The 20,562-nt window shown below is 53.2% G+C and overlaps 2 protein-coding genes and 1 pseudogene across 3 annotated transcripts in view; 1 reads left to right on the top strand and 2 right to left on the bottom strand.

Annotated features, from left to right (window-relative positions):
- The window catches only part of LOC147341114 (uncharacterized), a 49,677-nt gene extending 43,245 nt beyond the window's left edge, over positions 1 to 6,432 (top strand). Inside the window, exons 2-3 of the mRNA XM_086385936.1 lie at positions 2,385 to 2,508; positions 5,735 to 6,432. Of these exons, the coding sequence (XP_086242062.1) occupies positions 2,385 to 2,508; positions 5,735 to 6,174 (564 nt within the window). The 3' untranslated portion in view covers positions 6,175 to 6,432. The remainder of the gene's footprint in view (positions 1 to 2,384; positions 2,509 to 5,734) is intronic.
- Positions 6,433 to 7,001: 569 nt separating this feature from the next.
- LOC147341113 (heat shock transcription factor, X-linked member 3-like) lies at positions 7,002 to 8,649 on the bottom strand. The gene is made up of 2 exons (XM_086385937.1): positions 8,107 to 8,649; positions 7,002 to 7,712 (listed from the first exon to the last, which is right to left on the bottom strand). The coding sequence occupies exons 1-2, from the start codon at positions 8,587 to 8,589 to the stop codon at positions 7,116 to 7,118; spliced, it is 1,080 nt and encodes a 359-aa protein (XP_086242063.1). The 5' UTR covers positions 8,590 to 8,649; the 3' UTR covers positions 7,002 to 7,115.
- A 3,887-nt stretch (positions 8,650 to 12,536) lies between these two features.
- On the bottom strand, positions 12,537 to 14,513 carry LOC147341112 (melanoma-associated antigen 1-like; annotated as a pseudogene). The gene has a single exon (XR_015158242.1). The product of XR_015158242.1 is annotated as a melanoma-associated antigen 1-like (transcript).
- Positions 14,514 to 20,562: the final 6,049 nt, after the last annotated feature.

The raw sequence follows: 20,562 nt of genomic DNA, 5'->3' as shown, positions 1-20,562 counted from the left end.
CTTCCTGGGACTTGGTGACCCTTGGCAGTCCAGACTTGTGCACAGCAGCCACAGCCTGGATGGAAGAACAGGGCAAAGGCTTCAACAGGAAGATGCAGGGTGCCCCAGAACTGCCAGATGAAAGCACGTGACACTCGGGCAGACAGAAAAGGGATGTTACAGCTGTGCTTGGAAGGACAGTAGGTTGTCAGGACAAGAGGAGCCAGCAGTCCGGGGGCAGGAACTGCACGATCTGAAGTGTGGGGTCCCAGATGTACTCTGCACAGAGCCCAGGGCCAGCACAGCCCTCCAGAGTGCTGGGAAATGAGGAAGGAGACCTGGGACCACAGGAAGCCCCCCAGGGCACCATGGATGGGTTGGGGCTTGGGCTCAGCTGTACTTCCCATCCAGGGTTGAGGACAGATGTGTGTGCGGTGTGACACACATCGACAGAATCGATAGTGTGCGCAACACTGGGTGGAAGAGGAGAGACAAGAGGGGTCCGAGCTGGTGGGGGAGCCTAGGCTGACAGCCCTGGCCCCAGGCCATGAGGCCTGAGCTCAACTAGTAGCAGTGGGGACAGGAAGAGGAGCATTTACTGTGATCAGGCACTTGGGAGGCAGGGACACAGCAGCCAGGGCGGCGGTCAGGAGCAGAGTCAGGTGGTTGCCCTGGGTGGGCTGAGCCCCCAGACAAGAGGAAGAGTTCAGGAAACAGTTTTGAAGGCAAAGCTGCCTTTCTCTGAGACATCTCAGGTCCCAGGGGCAGCAGGTAACACAGGGAGGATTTTCTTCCACATTTGCAAAAGAACAGATATACTGTTGCTCAGCACTGGGCCAGCAGTCCCAGGGTGGCTTGGAGGGGAGACAGCCTGGGTTTTCAGCCCAGAGATGGGGAACTCTGCCCAGAGGTCGTGCCTCTCTCTGCTTCCCTGGCCCCTGGGGTCCACTCTGAAGCTCAGATGCAGTCACTGAAGACACTGGGTCACGGTCACTTTGACTCTCGCCGTTTCTCACGGACTGGACGCCTATGGCAAGGACTCAAAAGGGCACAGTCTGGCCTCTGCCATGAAGCTGGACAGGCCCACTCTCCGTGGGTTTCCTGGGCCCACAGCTCCATCCTTGTCAGTCACGCCCTGCCTCTGGTGGCTCCACCCCACCCAGAGCCACGCCCAAACCCCGCCCCAGCCCCACCCAAGCCCCTTTCTGTCCCAGTCCCGCCCTGCCCCAGCCCTGAGTTGAGTCCTTCTCCAGAATCTCCACCTCAGCTCCGTCTTTCCCACACTCTTCCTCCCACACTGCTCCTCCCACCTCCTCCCCCTCTCTTCCACCAGGCCGCTCACCTCCTGGTCTTCCTCTGGGTCCTGCTTCAGGCTGCTGGTCTCGAGGCTCCTCCCGGCCTGACCTTCCAGGTGCCTCAGAGCATGACGGATCTTAGTTTGTCTCCTAGCGGACAGGGCCGGTGAGGGAATGCACCTTTGTTCGTACTTGTGTGTCTATGTAACTGCGTGCCTACGTGAGTAAGGGAAGCCATACACACCGGAAATGACAGGTGTCAGTGTTTGTGGGCACGATGCGACTGAAGCCAGCCAGTGCTGTCAGCTGTCTTGGTCCTAGTGGCGGACCACTGTCCTGCCTGGTGGCCGCAGCCCAACCATCCCAAAGTGCCCACGACTCGCTCTGCTTGCAGGAAGGCAGGACCTGCCTCATGCGTAGATGGTACCTCCAGGCAGGGGTTTCCAGGTTCTGGGACCAGGAGCGCCTGCCGGGAGGCCAAGCTGGACCTTCTGGCCCCCTCCATAGCCACAGTAACCCCACCACCACCACTGCTTTCTTTCCACATGTGCATCCAAGCAATGCCCTGGGACACATGGGAAGATGCCCCAGACCTGCCATCCAAACTCTTACCCCGCCCCTGGACTATGACCTAACGCTAGCCCCACCCTCCCGCTGGGAGTCGCCCCCACCCGACCCTGCAGGGCTCAGCTGCTTGTCCCCAGTTCCCCTCCTGGTGGGGCCCAACCAGGAGTCCATGGAGGGCGGCCCACTGACTGTTGCGGCTCCCGGATCCTTCCAGAGTGGCAGTGTGAGGGGAGAAGTCATTTTCTCTTGTTCTTTGCGGGGTCTCCTGGGCTGTAAGTCACAATCACTCCTGGGGTATGGGTTTATGTGCTGCAAACTGAGGCATCGTGGGGTCCCTGTCCCAGCCCGGTGAGGACAGGCCAGCTGCTGTGATGAGCAGAACCCACCCTGAGGGAACCTGCACGTGTGTTTCTCATCAGTTGGGCCCTCCTGGGACCCCGTTGTCTGAGGCCCCTGGTGAGGAGAAGACGGTGGTGGCTTGTTGTCCAAGATTGCTGTATTGTCACTGGTGACTTTCTCCCTGTTCCTCTGGTCCTCGTGCAGGTGAAGATGCCCAGTCAAGCAAGCAGAAGAGTGTTTTCTCCTCTGGCCACCAAGCAGGCACCTTCTGCTTCAGGCCATAGGAGTGCTTGCAGCCACTTCTTGCTCAGGGATTCCACCCACACAGGTGAGATTCAGAGGCTCTCAGGAGGAAGGGGTTGGGTTGGCTGAGATACTGAATGGCACAAACTGGGCAAGCATGGAATCCAGTCACATACCCTAGTAGAAGACATAGCAGTGGCAAAGTCCCAAGGGCCAGCCTTGTAACCAAGCCAGACCCAATGAACAGTGTAACCCTTTGTCACCCAGCACATGGGCAAACGTTCAACCGAATGATGATGCTCGGGACCAGGCAGTGCATGAGGACATGACACCCTTGCCTGTGGTTAGTGGAGTGGAAACAGGGGAAGCCTTTGTGGAAGGCCGTTTGTTGGCATGTGTCAGCACCTCGGGTGTGTGCCATGTGCACTGGGCCGCCTCCTGCATGGCTCTTCAGTGAGTGTGTGGTCACATAGAGTGGCTATATTGGCAGAATGAGTTTTCCCTTCCCTTCCATCAGGAGGGAAGCATCAGTAAATTGTGGGACCCCCAACAATGGGAGGTGTAAACAGACACCGTGTAAGGGTGAAAACAGACACATGAATTTTGCAGACGTGGAGGAGTGTGCTCGAGGTGCTGGGAGTGGAGAAGCCATCCCCCACTCCCCCCTTACCCCTGTGGAGAGATGTCCCGACAGAGCTGACCCTTTGGCTTCATTTGCCAGCGGTCACTTCAGGATTGCACCAGGTGGCTCATACTAGGAACCGTGTTGGTTCAGGAGGCCCAGCAGCCGAGATAGAGATGTCAGCTGACGTTGGCTCTCATGAGGGCTGTGGAGTCTGTCCTATCTCTCCCCCCTCACTTCCAGGGCATTGCTGGCCTTGGTGGGTGTGTCTGGGCTTGGAGAGCTCCGCCTTCCTCTTCACCCCAGTTTCCCCATGTTCCTGTCTGTCTCTAAATGTGTCCTTTGTATGGGGACAGCCATCCTGTTAGAGGAGGGTCCATCCTAATGAGCTCACTTGACCCCCATCAGCTCTGTGAAGACCTTTCCTTTGTCTGTAAGGTCACATTGAGGTGCGATGTGAGTCCTCACACCCAGCAAAGGGTCTGAGGTAGGAACACACTGGAATGTTCCAAGGATGGAAGGATGGCCTTCATGGCTACCAGAGGTGAATCCAGGGACGAGGAGAGAAGGCCAGTAGGGTAGGAGCCAGATCATGTGGGGTCTTGTGGGCCTGTGAGAACTGTGGCTCTGCTGTGCCAAATGAAGGAAAGGCCCAAAAGGCCCTGGGTTGGGTGCCCCTGGGACCTTGTTCCTGTCCTCATAGCCATGTGCAAATGGAGGCCCCTTGCGAGGTGCTGAGACCCTGCTGACATTCAGGCTCATGGCTCTGCTCCTCTGCCTCCAGCTCCCTCCAGTGAACGGGGACCCCCCTCCAGGTACAGGGAAAGAAGTGCGAATGGAGATGTGTGTGTTCAGGTCCCCTGCAGTCTATGCCTCAGTGCCACCTCAGCCATTGAATGAGGTGATGGTAACCTAATGTATTATTTGAGGTCTGAATTCTGTGATAACTGAATGGTGCTGTCCCAGGCCCTGGTAATGACATGGAGTGCACCCATCCCATTAGTTCCTGTTCTCCTTTGTTCTTTCTCGAGGCTCTGGGCAGGGGCCGGGGCATCTGCTGACAGTGGAGGCAGTGGTATGGGAAGGGCTAGGAGGAAGGTGGCTCCCAAAGGCATGGGGAAGACACCTGGCAGGGCCATCTGAGGTCCAGGGTGCCCCAGGGCCGAGTCCAGATTGGTTAGCATGGATATGCCCTTAGCATCCCTGGGCTAAGATGGGGGATCTGCAGAGCATGGGCAGTGATGGGGTTGTGGAACTGAAGGGTGGGGTGGTAGCAGGGAGTGGGGGAAGCCAAGCCCAGGACAATGCCTGTCTGTGCTGGGAGAGGACCAGAGCCCAGCCTCTGGGCTTTGAAACCAGGGGGCTTGCCCTCCCTCTTCAGTGCTCGCAGGATTTCAGGGCTTTCTGTCTTGGAACTCACCTTGTGCCTCTCTCCCACTGTCCCACCCTCCTTGCTGACCTCCCCACAGACTGCATGTAATGGATGGGTCCTCTGGGTCACCACCCCTCTATCGGTGGACTGTGTGAAGACGAATGGAATGAGCCAGCTCTCTCTGACCCCTGCATTCTGTGTCAGCAGATTTGGAGGATGCTCGGGCTCGTGGGGCTGAGGTCCAGCCCAGGGCTGTGAGCTTGCAGGCCACTGAATCACACTCCTGACCTTTGTGGTTTTGTGTTTCTGCAGCCACATGAGGCCCTGGGAGCCCTAGGAGCCCTGGGAGATGAAGTTCGGCTATCTGTTCTTCCGAAACCTTATGCGGGTTTCGTTTTAAACAGTGTCAAGAACCTGGAGATGCCATGGTGGCCCATGCTACACGGTCACCGGCACTGTACCCTGGCCATCCACATGGTGTACCAGGACTGGAAAGACTCGGTCTAGTGGGAGCTGCTGGAGCGGAGGCTCAGAATGAGCCCACCCAGATCCAGGCCTTGCCGGGGAAAAGTTCGGCCATGGAGTGATCGTGGGTTAAGTGACACCCTGCCCCCTGATGCCCACATGGGCCCTGGCACTGCCCTGAATCTCAGCTGGGTTGTACTTGTTTGTTTTCTGTTGAACTAGTTGGTGGGGTTGGGCGTGGGGGCTGAGGTTTCTTCAGAGGGACAGCAAGGGTCCATGGGCTGGGAACTGGTGGCACAAGGTGCCTGATCACCACTCTGGGCCTCAGTCCCCTTTTGTGCTTGAGGCAGAGGCGCGTCTAGGACTGCACATGGCACTTGTCTGTGTGTATGTGTGTGTCCCCACATGTGTGTCTGTGTGCCTGGAAGAGACCATGAGAAGCAGTAAAGCACCCAGCCTGGGTTCCATACCCACATTGCCTGAAGCTGGGCCTGAGCAAGTCCCCTGACTCCCCAGGGGTGAGGCCCCACAGCAACACCTGTCTGCTGGTAAATCCCTTGGGGACCTGATGTCTGCTGGCCCCCGCTGGGGCCCTCATGCTCTGTCCCTGTGGCCTGCAGTGGGCAGACTGAAAGCTGCCCATGTCCTGGTGGGTTCCTGGAGCACCAGGCCTCTCCCTTTCATTTCACTCCCTCCCTCGCTTGGTCTCGCCCCAAGTTCCCTTTGCCGAGGTGAGCCCTCAGCCAGAGGACCCAGTTCACCTCAGGTTCCCTCCATGATACAGTCTTAGTCTCAAGAAGGTGCAACTTTGAATGACCTTGTTCTCATTCTGTGTCCTGTCTTTGCACACAGGTCTTGTGGTCATTGGGGGCACTTTGCTGTGCCTAGAAAACCTAGGTCCCAACCAGGTGCAGGAGCTGGAGAATCAAGCCCTGCTACCCGACCTGCAACAGAAGTACATGACTGCGCTGGCCAACCCCCGCTGGCTGCTGCAGCCCGTCCCTGGAAGAGGCAGGAAGGACATCTTCCAGGTGGACATCCCCCAGCACCTGATCCTCTTTGGGCAGGAGGCCTGTCCAGACTGGGCTTTCGAGAGGAAAGTGACCAAGATACCAGCACATGGTGATACCATGCAGTCACCACCATGCTCTGGACTTGCCCATCTGGTTGTGTCTGAATCGGCCCTGCACTGCAGTGCCCAGTTGGTGCGGGGCTGGGGACAGGGACTCCCCTTGCATGATGCTGCTCTGGACTCAGCGAGAGACTCTGGGACTCTGAGCTCTACGAATTGATGGTGTTGCCACTCATTTTGGCCCTGCTGAGTCTGGGTGGTTGAGAGAAATGTGTTGTTAGGAAACTAGTTAGTGTTTTTCCCTCTCTGTTCTGGTCCAAATTCCTAATGTTGGAACAGTGTCCACGGGGTGATAGGGGAAGGCCGGGGGTGGGGCTGAGCATAAGCAGGCAGAGAGGCCTGCAGGCCCAGAAACAGGCCGTGGTTTGTCCTTGCACGTGACACTTGTCCTACTGTAAAGTGTTCCTTGGCTCTCAAATTATGTGTGTTGGACTCAGTGCCTGGCCACCTCACATCCAAAGATAGGCTTCTAAATACAGCCATGAGGGCAGAGTGACAAGGGCTGGTGTTCACCTTGTGGAAACCTTGTACTTGTCTTTGGCTTTGGGGTAATGTGTTTGCAAGGCACTTAGTGGCTGGGGTGACCCTGCTTTCCAGTGAGCCTCTTGAGGAAGCCCCTGGATAGGGAGCTGGGATGCTCAGCTGCTGATCAGAAACTTGTGGCATCACTGGGGGATCCTTGAGGAGCCCCTTCTGCTGCAGGGTGTATGACTCATGGGAGGTGAAACACCCAAGGTCAGGAGCCCAGCTGAGCCATCTGCTGAGCAGCAGGCAAGGCCCAGGGACCAGTCCATCCTGGGTTTGCCTCAGCACTCGGCTCATGGATCAGACCATTGGATGAGCCTGTGAAATGCTGCTGTTTCAGATGAAAATGGACCATGGGGACAAGACTGAAGATTGCCTGGGGCATGGGCTTCCAGCCTCTTCTAGCTCACCCTGTGCCATGTGTGGATACAATGGACAGATAGAAAGAACACAGACTCGTAGTTCTCGTTTGATTGTTTATTTACTCCAATGGAGTTTTGCTTGACTTTATTAGAGCCAGAAATCTATTTTTAATTATAAGAGAGTGCTTTTGAGTGTCCCTAGGTATCTGGCAGCTCAGGGATTGGGCTTGTTCTTGAGCTGCTCACAGAGGGCACACTTATAATCTGAGGACTCTCCCTGCTCATCCTCCGCCTCAGGGGCCTCATCTGGTGCCATGACTAAAAGGCCCGCCATCAGGATGGAGTAACAGGTGTTGTACAAAGCCATCACCGATTCGTAATCTGGGTACACCGGGGGGCTCTCGGGCAGTTTCCCTGGGCTGTCCCTTTCAGCAGTAGCCGAGGGCACAGATATGGCATTGCTGGATGTGCCCTCTCCAGCCGCCCTGCTGGGGCTGCCCTGCTCATTGGGGAGATGGTTTTCCCCAGCCCGCCTGGCTACACTGCCCACAGACAGGTCAGAGAACACAAATGAGCACTGGCTGGGGGTTCTGCGAGCAGTTGGCATCCCCTTCTGGACTTTGTTGCCAGCCTTTTGGGTGAACTCGTTGTGGTGGAATTGAGGAGAGTGTCTGGTTGCCACCACTCGCTTCTTTCTCTTTGGAGTTGTTGTGCCAGTGGCAGGCTGAGAAGTTGTTCTGGGGTTGCCTTTCCTCTGGATGTTCTGCAGAAGGAGAGGCTTGTCTCTCTGAAAATTGGAGTTTCGATAAATCTGAAAGCAAATGAATCACTTTAGGCATGAGAGGGGAGAAGAGCCCTTCCTCACCACCCTCCTCCCCACAACAGTCCGGGCCGTGCCTAAGTATAAAGACAAGGTCTCTTCATTCCTGGCAGGTTATGAGGCCCTAGCATGTCACTCCCTAGAGCTCCCCCAGGGCCGTCTTCACTTGAGGTGTTACTGGCCCTCCCTGACATCAAGTGGCCCCTCAGTGTCTGGAGTCACCCCCATGGATCCTGTCTAATAGGGGTGGTGGAACACAACAGATCCTGCTTTCTCTTCTTTCCTTAACCACCCTCTCATGAGAACAACATTCTCCTGGGAAATGAAACCCATCCAGCACTCAGCTCATCTAGTCTAGTCTCCCCAAAAGGGCTTTTTATGTTACCATGAGCTTCTTCCCTGTAGAGTGACTCGAAGGGCGGACTTTCCTGAACCCGTACAGGTTCAGTTCACGGATGAAGCTCTTGATGCTGTCTGTCTCGAAGATCTGGTCCATGCCTCTGCGCTGGAGTACCTCTATCTGGAAGAGATCTGCCTCGATGACCACTGTATCTCCCTCATCATTCCAGTGCACAGAGGTGAAGGCTGCATCCTCCACAATCCTCCAGAGCTTCCTGGGGAAGGACAGCCCAAGGATGGCATTGTTCTCTTCCTCTTTGGCCATTTCTGGGTTTGGGCCCTGTTGGAGTGGATTGTCATGGAGGCCTGGATCTGGGCTCTTGGGCTGGTCACCCTGCTTCTCCAAAGCCTCCCCTAAATCCAGGTTTGGATCTGGGGAGGAATCACGGGTGTCCCCTGCTGCAGGCTCCCCATCAGTTGATAGGATCAGCAGGGCTGCCCGTGCCTCATGGGAACTCTGACTAGCCATGGAGCCAGTCTAGCTAAGGAGCATTATCTATCCAAGCAGTGAGTGCTCAGGGAAAACGGGCCTCAGACCATGGTCGGGGTGCCCCATAAATACTCTCTGGAGATTCTAGAATCTGGGTCTTGGGACAGGCAGCCAATTAAGTGGTCAGCTTCCTTAACTGTTTCATGATGTCACAGAGGTGATGTGGAGAGGCAGCGCTGGACCTGTGTGGGGGAGGGAGTCTGGGGATGGAGATGGGATCCCCAGCTTGTCTCTTGTCTGAAAGTACAGAAAAGTATTTTTCAGGTTGCCTACAAGGGCTCCCTTCTGCTGCCAGGCACATTGTTTCAGGGGCCAGGCCCTGGCTGGGTTGATAAATGTGTCCCTAACTTCACTCCCCTCACTAACAACATACAGGCCTGTGGCTGGCTTCTGCTGAAGAGCCAGGCCCTAGAGAGTCCTAGGTCTGCTACCACCAAGAGAGATCCCAGGAGTCAGATGGGCCCCTAGTGACTGTCCCTCCCAGAAGATGGGGTCCGTAGCAGGCTGATTTGCCTTACCTGAGTTGGTGGCTCCCCCATCCTTCCCCCTCTTCTAGCTTTGTTATCTTCTGGCTGGTGCTGCTGGTTGGTTGGTCCCGCTCAGTTGGCCCCAAAGTCAGAGTCCTGTTGTCTTGCCCCCACCGCCCCCCAGGTCGAGCTCTCCCCATAGTAGGGCTGTGCTCGAGCACAGTGGAGCGACCTCATATTCCACTTGACTGTTCCCAAGCACCTGAGACACAGATTCCCCAGGATGTCGTATGGGAGGGCAAAGCTAGGTGCTCCGCTGAGCTCACAGCCTCCTGAGCTCTGCCCACCCACAGGTATCATCCCACTGCAGATGATAGACTGTTGTCTTCAGTTTCCAATTTTTCCCATAAACACCACTCTGGTGGCCCTAGAGTATTCACTTTGGGAACACCTGCGTATGCTTTTCCCATCCCCTTCCCAGAGCCTCAGATTCAGCCTCCCTGCAGGCTGTTTCAAAAGCCCTGTTTCCTTTCCTCAGTGGGGTGGTTGGGCTTCTGCTACCCCTGGTCCTGGCAATCCATGTCCAATTTGGGTCACTTTGGGTACCTTCCCTTTGAAGGACTTGATTGGGGGCTCAAGGTACAGCCAGTTCTGTTGAAAACAGCCACTTCACTGGTCCTCTCCAAGGCCAGCTCTGATCTTCCCCACCCCTGCCCCTGTCCCCACCACCACTGTGGACCTGTTCTCTGTTACCCAGATGGCAGGCCCATCAAATGATTTTATGGGTTAGGTGCTTTTCAAGGGCCCTCCTTTACACACTCACTCCAAGGGACATGTCTAACTTCTTGAGCTAGATGTGACCAAAGGAAACCCCCGTCAACCTGTATTTGAAAAAGTATGAGAATCTGGGTGTGAGACTGGACGAAACCTGAGTGAGTCACCGGTCTTTACCACATGTGGGCAGTAGAGCAGTGGGTTTGGAGATGCGTGTTCTCTGGTATTTGTGGGCCACTGTTCTTGAAAATCACTGTGTAGGAAACAGACTGGCACCTTGGAAAGGCCCGTATTTGAGGACCCTAGGGCATTGTCTCCCAGTTCTGCCAGTAGCAGGGTCATTTTCCCTGTGTGAGGACCACAGCCTGGTATCTGAAAGGGGAGAGCTAAGAGGGTGTGGAAGAAGCTCTCCCAGAGGCCTTTCTGCCTAATGACTGGCAGCATGGATGAGATTCAGGCTTCGACTTGGGCTTCTTCATGGCCTTTCTGCTTAAAAGCAGGTTGACAAAGCTTTGCTTCCAGCCAGTTCATCTGACTGGGACATGACTCTGGAGGCTATAAACGTTGGTGGGGGCCCCTGGTGGCTCCTCTGAAGGCGACAGAAGGTCCTGGTATCTGTGGGCAGCCTGGCTAGCTGGTCTTTCTTGCTCCCTTCCACGCTTTGGGCCCCTCCTCACCCCCTGGGTCCTGAGGGAGCTGCCTTTTCTGGTCCCCCTCCTCCAGGAAGCACCCAGGCCCTGGCAGTGTGTTTGTGTGTCGCCAAGGGGGTCTTTGTCAGCCGTGGCTCGGGACACTTGTGTTGTGCACACACAAGCTCTCATGACGTCCAAGGCCTGCCTTTCTCTGCCTCACTCTTCTGCCCCTGTGCTTAGTGTCCACCCCCTGGTTTCCCCAGCCCAAAGGCCCTCCAACTGCTGCCCTCCCTCACTGCAGCTTGGGAGACCTGGAGCCTCAGGGATCCATCTGTGTTCCCTTCCCTCCCATATCGGAGGAGCCTCCTGTAGGGTCTTATCCCAGTGGGAACTGGGACCATACAGTCAGGCTTTCCCTCCCTCCTGCTCAGTGATGAGCTAGTCAGCCTGGCAGGTTCAGTTGGGCAGGAGGCCCCATGGCAGCAGCAGGGACAGGGCACCACCCTCAGGCTGGAGGCGCTGGGACTGGACAAAGATGCCGGCCCCGAGCAGAGTCAGTTCTCAGCAAAGCACAGAGCAGCCCCACAGGGCTTCTGATTCTCCTTGTCCCCTTCCTTCCACAGGCCTGATTTTTGTCACCTCAGAGGCATCGTGTAGCACTGAGAAGAGGAAGGTATGAGAAGTCGCAAGGTCAGGCTGTGGCCTGGGGTGGGCGGGAAGGGTGGCGGCTCCAGAGGAATAGAGAACAGGGCTCTGAGCCCACCGTGGCCCTCACTAGCACGTGATCCTGGGAAGATGGCCAAGCCCCGTGGCCTCAGTTCATCTGGGAGGCGAGCGGGTGTGAGGAGCCCCGTGTGTTGGGTTGCAGGATGGACATAAGGGATGAGACAGAGCTCGCAGGGCCTGGCAACAGTTGACCCTGTGATAACAGGGCAGGAATTTTTCACACTGTTGCCCCCAGAAAATCCTCCACTGTCCACTGGATGGGGTTGGCTACTTTGTGGTCCAGGGAAGGTTAGAGAATATGCACCTCAATAGGATGTGGAATTCCTAATTAGCCAAACAGGATGTTTCATAAATAAAACTAAGAAACTTTTCTACTTAGACTGTAGTGGACCATAGTGTTAGTCACTCAGTCATATCTGATTCTACAACTCCATTGACTATAGATTGCCAGGATCCTCTGTCCATGGAATTCTCCAGACAAGAATAGTGGAGTGAGTTGCCATGCCCTTCTCCAGGGGGATCTTCCTGACCCAGGGATTGAACCCAGGACTCCCACAATGCAAGCAGATTCTTCATTGTATGGGCTACCCAGAAAGGCCTATTTCCAGTTAGAGGACCTGTAAAATTTGGGTGTGGAGGAGTGTTCCAGCAGGACCCAAGCAGCTCCAGGAAACAGAAGCAGGAACCACTCTTTGCATGTGTCCCAGGTGGTCTTGCATCCAAATACTTACCTTCCGTCATTGCAGCACCAATAAATGTTGAGTCTTTGATTACAATGCCCAATTACAATGAAGATAATTGAAAGCTAGTTAACACCTTGAGTTCTGGGCCCCCAGGACCAGGAAAGAGAGGGTCAGTCCATGGATTTCTGGGCATCACTTCAAGGGAGTGAGATGGGAGTTCTTCAGGATTCCTAGCAGATAATGGGTAGAAAACACCTGCGCCATCCTTGTGGTCAGCAGCAAAGTGACAAGAGCTAGGACCCCTTCCATGCTGCCCCCAAAAGAGATCTCTCTGGGGTTTATTCAAGAGCCAAAAGGACACCTTACAGCAATGTCCCATTTCCCCTCCCTCCCATGATGCACCTCATATGACTGTGGCTCCCAGACCATCGCTCTAGGTATGGGAGTGTCCTGCTTCTCCCAGTGTCCCCACTGCTAACACAGGGCCTTTCATGGAGCAGAGGCTCCATAAAGGTCTTTTCAATAAATGTGCCAGTGAGGAGGGGGCTGCTTGACTCAGATAAATTGCTACTTCTTTTGATAACCCAGGAAAATCCACATAAACTGAGATCCCTTAGCTGTACAAAATGAACACACACAAGGTATAAGAAGCAAGAATTCACTAATATCATTTTTTATTTTCTAATTTTTCCACCAACTATATCACTGCTAAATAAATTCACATTTCCAAAATCATTCTAATTCTAATTCCATGTTATCTTGTGCAGGACCACAGAATAAAATGGACGTGTTCCTACTCTCTTTCACAGAACAGGAAAACTCTTCATCTTGAACTGGTTAAGTACAAACACAGTGTGATGATCAATGTCATTGACATAGTTAGATACTGGAATGCATTGTCTTCTATAAAAAGGAATAACATTTGAAAAATTCCTAAAGAAAACAGAGATGAGCCTCCATGTCATTGTAGGGAACAGGAACACAAAGATGCCACACACCGGGTTCCCCCAACGGGCCCGGACCTTCACTGCTGAGAAGGCTGACTGTTTCCTCTTCAATAACAAAGGGAAGAATCAGCCTCCTTTCCTGCCTCCTAGGACAAGCTGTTGGACATGGGCCCGGAAGGAGCCTGGCTGCTGCTCTGGCTCAGAGTCCTCTTTCCTCCTCCCTCGCAGCCTTTGCAGAGGGGTTGGAAGGAGCTGGGACCCCTTCAACCAACTCTGTCCAGATATTCCAGGTCTTTAAACTTGCTGGTCTCCACATAGCCCTGGGGACCCCACAGGAACTCGTAGCAAGCAGGGTCATCATCAGGCACCTGCCGGTACACCAGGTACCCCTCCTGCACCCACACTTGGGTGAGCAGCTCCCTGGGCTCCCCATAGATGAAGTGTTCTTACCGAGACACACCCCCATCCTGCTGAGTGCTCCCCAGATCTCCTCCTCAGGGGCGTGGCCGTCCTCCACAGCGATCAGGCACAGGATCACCACCAGGAGGCCGGCCTTGGGCAACCTCTGCCCATCGCTCAGCATCTCACTGAGGGTGAGGCCCAGGGAGGGGACCAGGATATAGGTGTGCTCACTGGGGTCCACCTCCTTCACCTCCAAGCTAAAGACCAGCTGCAAATACTCTGAGGCTTGACCGAAGACCACCAGGAAATGGTCCTGGTAATCTTTGAGCACACTGTTCAGCACTTCTGCCTTTGTGATCGGCTCCTTGGCAAGACACCTGCTGAGGAGGAATTGCACCAGCTCATTCTTCTTCACCCGCAGTGCATCTCAGAACCAGGATCTGGCATCTTCCTGGTCACGTGAGGTGCTTAGCACTTCATCTTGCCTGCTGAGGCCATTCTCTTCATATTGGCTCCCCAGAGTGGCAGCCATAGCATTGGGAGAGGGCCAGACACCCAGAGGGCTCTGGGGGAGACTGGGTGTTGCAGCAGCAGCCACTTCCTCCAGGGTACCCCGGACCGGGAGAAGGAGAAGGTAGCTGCATCTCTTTCCTCTACTTGCTCCTCCTCCCTCCACCTGCTGCTGCTGCTGGTCCTCCTCCTCCTTCTCTACCTCCTGCTCCTCTTCATTCTCCTCCTCCTCCACCTCCTCCTCCACCTCCTTCTCCTCACCCCAAATGAACTGTGCCTCCATCAGGCCCTCTTCCTTTCTTGGATCCTGAAAGACTCTCTCAGGCTGGCAGAGCTCATGCATCCCTTGCATGATGACCAGGGTTGACGTGCAGACAGGAGTGAGGCAGGGGGACAGATGGGGATCCTGGGCCTGCGGGAGAGGGTGGTTGTGAGCGTCCTCGGCTGAGAAACCCACCCTGGGCGGTCTGACTCAGGCCACTTACAAGTCTCCCCTTGAGGGGTGCTCTCAGGCCTCATAGAGGAGCTCCTCCTAAGCGGCCTAACCCCTGGCTACCTGAAGGAGGACGTGAGGTGGCTCACCAGTGTGCAGTCAGCACAGCTTGAGGTTGTGGGGCTGACATGGTGGGGAGGATTAGGGCCTTTTGGGGTCCCCACTGTTCTGGGATGTGGAGTCCCTGGTGCACACTCAGGGTAGCCAACTCACCTTGACTCTTGGCACTGCCTGGACCTCCTCAGCTCTCTGACCTATGGACTCGGGCCTCAGACATCTGCCTTTGCCTCCTGGTTCCTGGAGCCCCTGTGAGAGAAATGGAGGGACACCTCGGGAGTAGATTGTGGCACAGACTTGGGCCTTCTGTGCTGGTAGGAGGGGTGGACACTGTGAGGCCCCCACAGGCCACCACCCACAGGGTAGGTGGTCCTCTTGGGGCTCTCTTGTAGTGCCCCCTTTCCCCTGGCACGGCCTGGACCCTCCCCTATGGGGACTTGCAGGGTAACTCAGAACAAAACCTGAGGCTTTACAGAAAGCACTGAGGGGCACCAATGTGGCCACACCTGCCCAGGGCCTCCCACAGGTCGTAGGCTGGGGAAATGCTTGGTCATCACCTCTTCCTCATGTCTGGCCTGGCCTCCTAACACTTCCCTCAGAGGTGGGGGTCTGCTCAGTCCTGCCTCGGGGCCTCGGGAGTCCAACCTCTATGGCTCTGATGCCTCCACCCTCCGCCCTAACACCTCACCTCCCGAGGCTCCTAAGCCAGAGCTGATAAACTGCTCACCCCACTCTGGGGCCTCCAAGACCCACCACAAGGGCCAGGATGCCTCCCTGCCTTGGGGTCTAACAGCCTCAGTCCTTCCTCACATGGAGCCTGGTCTCCAGGCAGGACACAGGATTCTCCCATTCACCATTTTGAGGCCCTACCACTCTCACGAGGTCCCCAGTCTCTCAGACCCGGATGTCAGGAAATGCTGCACGAGGTCGTCCTGCCCGGGGAATACCAGGGTCCCCTGTGTTCTGGGGTCTGGCTCCCACAGTCCTCCCTCAGGGTCCTTCCCTTGACTCCCGCTAGGACCTGGGCTCTGTCCTCTCCACACCTGAGGCCCAGCTAATCACGCCAGACCCCCAGTCTCTCTGAGACCGGGATGTCAGGAAGTCAGGAAAAGCCCAATGTGCTCTTCTCACCCGAGGGTCTCCCATGGTGGACGAGAGGAGCGGGGATCTCTGAGTCCCGTCAGTCCTCCCTTGGGGTCCTCTCAGTCCTCCCTCAGGACATTACCTTGTCCCCAGGCAGGACCCGGGATTCTCTCCTCTCCCAATATCTGGCCCCGTCCCTCTTACCAGGTAGGCAGTCTCTCTGAGACCCGGATGTCAGGAAATGAGGACCAGCCTAGAGAGCTAATTCCACATCGAGACCTCCCAGGGCTGAAGGTAGGGGCAGTGACCTGTGGGGTCCCCTCAGATTGGGGTCCAGGATCCCCTGAGTGCTCCAACAGTGTACTCCTTTGACTTCTTGGAGGAACTGCACCCTCCCCTCTGCCCACATGAGACTCCACCCCTTATCCCAGGTCCCCAGTCTCTCTGAGGCCCGGATGTCAGGAAGTAAGGAAAGGCCCAGTGTGCTCTTCTCAACCCAGGGTCTCCCAGGGTGGACGACAGGGTTGGGGATCTCTGAGTTCCGTCGGTCTTCCCTTGGGTTCAGTCCTCCCTCAGGACATTACCTTGTCCCCAGGCAGGATCTGGGATTCTCTCCTCTCCCAATATCTGGCCCCGTCCCTCTTACCGGGTAGGCAGTCTCTCTGAGACCCGGATGTCAGGAAATGCTGCACGAGGTCGTCCTGCCCGGGGAATACCAGGGTCCTCTGAGTTCTGGGGTCTGGCCATAGTCCTCCCTCAGGGTCCTCACCTTGACTCCCGCTAGGACCTGGGCTCTGTCCTCTCCACACCTGAGGCCTGGCTAATCCCGCCAGGGCCACAGTCTCTCTGAGACCCGGATGTCAGGAAGTCAGGAAAGGCCCAGTGTGCTCTTCTCACCCGAGGGTCTCCCACGGTGGACGACAGGGGCGGGGATCTCTGAGTCCCGTCAGTCCTCCCTTGGGGTCCCCTCAGTCCTCCCTCAGGACATTACCTTGTCCCCAGGCAGGACCTGGGATTCTCTCCTCTCCCAGTATCTGGCCCCGTCCCTCTTACCAGGTAGGCAGTCTCTCTGAGACCCGAATGTCAGGAAGTGAGGACCAGCCTGGAGTGCTAATTCCACATCGAGACCTCCCAGGGCTGAAGGTAGGGGCAGTGACCTGTGGGGTCCCCTCAGATTGGGGTCCAGGATCCCCTGAGTCCTCTGTCAGTGTATTCCCTTTGACTTCTTGGAGGACCTGCACCCTCCCCTCTGTCCACATGAGACTCCACCCCTTATCCCAGGTCCCCACTCGCTCTGAGACCCTGATGCAGAAGTCAGGACACCCTGTGAAGTGCTCATCCCACCGCCAGGGATGCCCAGGGTGGCAGCAGAGGCGTGGAACTGTGGGGTCACCTGTGTTTTCCCTCTGGGTCCTCATCCTGAGCTTTGGCAGGTCCTGGGATGCCGAAGTCCTCGGCAGAGACCAGACCCTCACACCAAGGGCCTCACTGCCCTGAGGCCCCTGGAGGAGGCTGTGGACATTCTAATATGGCTCCAAGCCCAAAGCTTCTTAGTGACTGAGGATGCCATGGGCTGAGATGATGTCCCAGGAGTCACTCAGCCTTCCTTGTGTTCTTCACCTTGACTCTCAGCTAGTCTGGGCATTGCCCTCTGCCCACCTGATTTTGCTTCCCTTAGAGACCCAGATCCTCTCGAGCCAGGACACCCAAGAGGAAAACCAGGGTTCAGGGCTGGTTCCCACAACCCTGCCGGTGTCTCCCAGGGCTAAAAGCAGTGACCACCTGTATGTCCTAGGGTCCCAGAGTCCCCCTCAGCAGTCTACCTTGACTCCTAGCACACCTGGGCTCCTTCACACTTCTGACCTGAACTCGAGCTCTGTGACTCTCACTTCTCCCCTCCCAGCAAGATCAGCGATGTCACAGCTGGATGTCACACCCCATGGTCACCCAGGGCTGTCAGGTGAGCCACACATGCATCCCCTAGGAACCCTCAGTCTTCTGTGCCTCACCTGGGGTCTCTGCAGGATGTGGGCCCCTTCTTCTGTCCACAGGAGACTTGTCCATAGACCAAGACTCTGACTCCCTGTGTTCACTGAGGACGCCAGGCGAGGGGGTTAATTTGACAGGCTGGCCCAGGGTCCTCAGGAGTCCCAGTAGGCATGAAGTTGTATTCTATGGGACCCTCTGTCTGGGGTGACTGGATCCTCTTGTTCCCACTGGAGGGGGCCTCCATGACCCTTTAGAGAAGGCTGCAGTCCCAAAACAGCCTGATGGCACAGATGCTTGTTGGGGGGGCTACAGCATCCATGACAGTGGGGGACACAGGGAACAACACATCTTCTCGTGGGGGCCCCTCAACAAGCACCAGATTTCAGAAACTTTTTGTGGAAAAGATGTTTTAGCTGAAGAGGGTTAACAGCAGCAACGGCCAGAGTTTATTCAAACTCGTCCATTGAGTCAGTGATGCCATCCAACCATCTCATCCTCTGTTGTCCCCTTTTCCTTCCACCTTCAATCTTTCCTAGCATCAGGGTCTTTCCAAATGAGTCAGCTCTTCTCATCAGGTGGCCAAAGTTTTGTAGTTTCAGCTTCAACAACAGTTCTTCCAATGAATATTCAGGACTGATTTCCTTTAGGATGGACTGGTTGAATTTCCTTGCACTCCAAGGGACTCTCAAGAGTCTTCTTCAACACCACAGTTCAAAAGCATCAATTCTGTGGCCAAAACTTCCAAAACTATGTTGAATAGTAATGGTGAAAGTGGGCACCCTTGTCTTGTTCCTGACTTTAGAGGAAATGCTTTCAATTTTTCACCATTGAGGATAATGTTTGCTGTGGGTTTGTCATATATAGCTTTTATTATGTTGAGGTATGTTCCTTCTATTCCTGCTTTCTGGAGAGTTTTTATCATAAATGGATGTTGAATTTTGTCAAAGGCTTTCTCTGCATCTATTGAGATAATCATATGGTTTTTATTTTTCAATTTGTTAATGTGGTGTATTACATTGATTGATTTGCAGATATTGAAGAATCCTTGCATCCCTGGGATAAAGCCCACTTGGTCATGGTGTATGATCTTTTTAATGTGTTGTTGGATTCTGATTGCTAGAATTTTGTTAAGGATTTTTGCATCTATGTTCATCAGTGATATTGGCCTGTAGTTTTCTTTTTTTGTGGCATCTTTGTCAGGTTTTGGTATTAGGGTGATGGTGGCCTCATAGAATGAGTTTGGAAGTTTACCTTTCTCTGCAATTTTCTGGAAGAGTTTGAGCAGGATAGGTGTTAGCTCTTCTCTAAATTTTTGGTAGAATTCAGCTGTGAAGCCGTCTGGACCTGGGCTTTTGTTTGCTGGAAGATTTTTGATTACAGTTTCCATTTCCGTGCTTGTGATGGGTCTGTTAAGATTTTCTATTTCTTCCTGGTCGAGTTTTGGAAAGTTGTATTTTTCTAAGAATTTGTCCATTTCTTCCACGTTGTCCATTTTATTGGCATATAATTGTTGATAGTAGTCTCTTATGATCCTTTGTATTTCTGTGTTGTCTGTTGTGATCTCTCCATTTTCGTTTCTAATTTTGTTGATTTGATTTTTCTCCCTTTGTTTCTTGATGAGTCTGGCTAATGGTTTGTCAATTTTATTTATCCTTTCAAAGAACCAGCTTTTGGTTTTGTTGATTTTTGCTATGGTCTCTTTTGTTTCTTTTGCATTTATTTCTGCTCTAATTTTTAAGATTTCTTTCCTTCTACTAACCCTGGGGTTCTTCATTTCTTCCTTTTCTAGTTGCTTTAGGTGTAGAGTTAGGTTATTTATTTGACTTTTTTCTTGTTTCTTGAGGTGTGCCTGTATTGCTATGAACTTTCCCCTTAGGACTGCTTTTACCATGTCCCACAGGTTTTGGGTTGTTGTGTTTTCATTTTCATTCGTTTCTATGCAAATTTTGATTTCTTTTTTGATTTCTTCTGTGATTTGTTGGTTATTCAGTAGCGTGTTGTTCAGCCTCCATATGTTGGAGTTTTTAATAGTTTTTCTCCTGTAATTGAGATCTAATCTTACTGCATTGTGGTCAGAAAAAATGCTTGGAATGATTTCTATTTTTTTGAATTTACCAAGGCTAGCTTTATGGCCCAGGATGTGATCTATCCTGGAGAAGGTTCCATGTGCGCTTGAGAAAAAGGTGAAATTCATTGTTTTGGGATGAAATGTTTTATAGATATCAATTAGGTCTAACTGGTCTATTGTATCGTTTAAAGTTTGTGTTTCCTTGTTAATTTTCTGTTTAGTTGATCTATCCATAGGTGTAAGTGGGGTATTAAAGTGTCCCACTATTACTGTGTTATTGTTAATTTCTCCTTTCATACTTGTTAGCATTTGTCTTACGTACTGTGGTGCTCCCGTGTTGGGTGCATATATATTTATAATTGTTATATCTTCTTCTTGGATTGATCCTTTGATCATTATGTAGTGACCTTCTTTGTCTCTTTTCACAGCCTTTGTTTTAAAGTCTATTTTATCTGATATGAGTATTGCTACTCCTGCTTTCTTTTAGTCCCTATTTGCATGGAAAATCTTTTTCCAGCCTTTCACTTTCAGAGCAGAAAAAGAAATAAAAGGAATCCAAATTGGAAAAGAAGAAGTAAAACTCTCACTGTTTGCAGATGACATGATCCTTTACATAGAAAACCCTAAAGATTCCACCAGAAAATTACTAGAAATAATCAATGACTATAGTAAAGTTGCAGGATATAAAATCAACACACAGAAATCCCTTGCATTCCTATACACTAATAATGAGAAAACAGAAAGAGAAATTAAGGAAACAATTCCATTCACCATTGCAACGGAAAGATTAAAATACTTAGGAATATATCTACCTAAAGAAACTAAAGACCTATATATAGAAAACTATAAAACACTGGTGAAAGAAATCAAAGAGGACACTAATAGATGGAGAAATATACCATGTTCATGGATTGGAAGAATCAATATAGTGAAAATGAGTATACTACCCAAAGCAATTTATAGATTCAACGCAATCCCTATCAAGCTACCAACAGTATTCTTCACAGAGCTAGAACAAATAATTTCACAATTTGTACGGAAATACAAAAAACCTCGAATAGCCAAAGTGATCTTGAGAAAGAAGAATGCAACTGGAGGAATCAACCTACCTGACTTCAGGC

The sequence above is a fragment of the Bos grunniens genome, chromosome X (assembly GCF_055505025.1).
Source record: "Bos grunniens cultivar Pamir isolate PY7600 chromosome X, Bosgru_T2T1.0, whole genome shotgun sequence".
Taxonomy (NCBI): domain Eukaryota; kingdom Metazoa; phylum Chordata; class Mammalia; order Artiodactyla; family Bovidae; genus Bos; species Bos grunniens.
The sequence above is the reverse complement of the archived record's forward strand: the minus strand, read 5'-3'. Positions and strand labels throughout refer to the sequence as shown.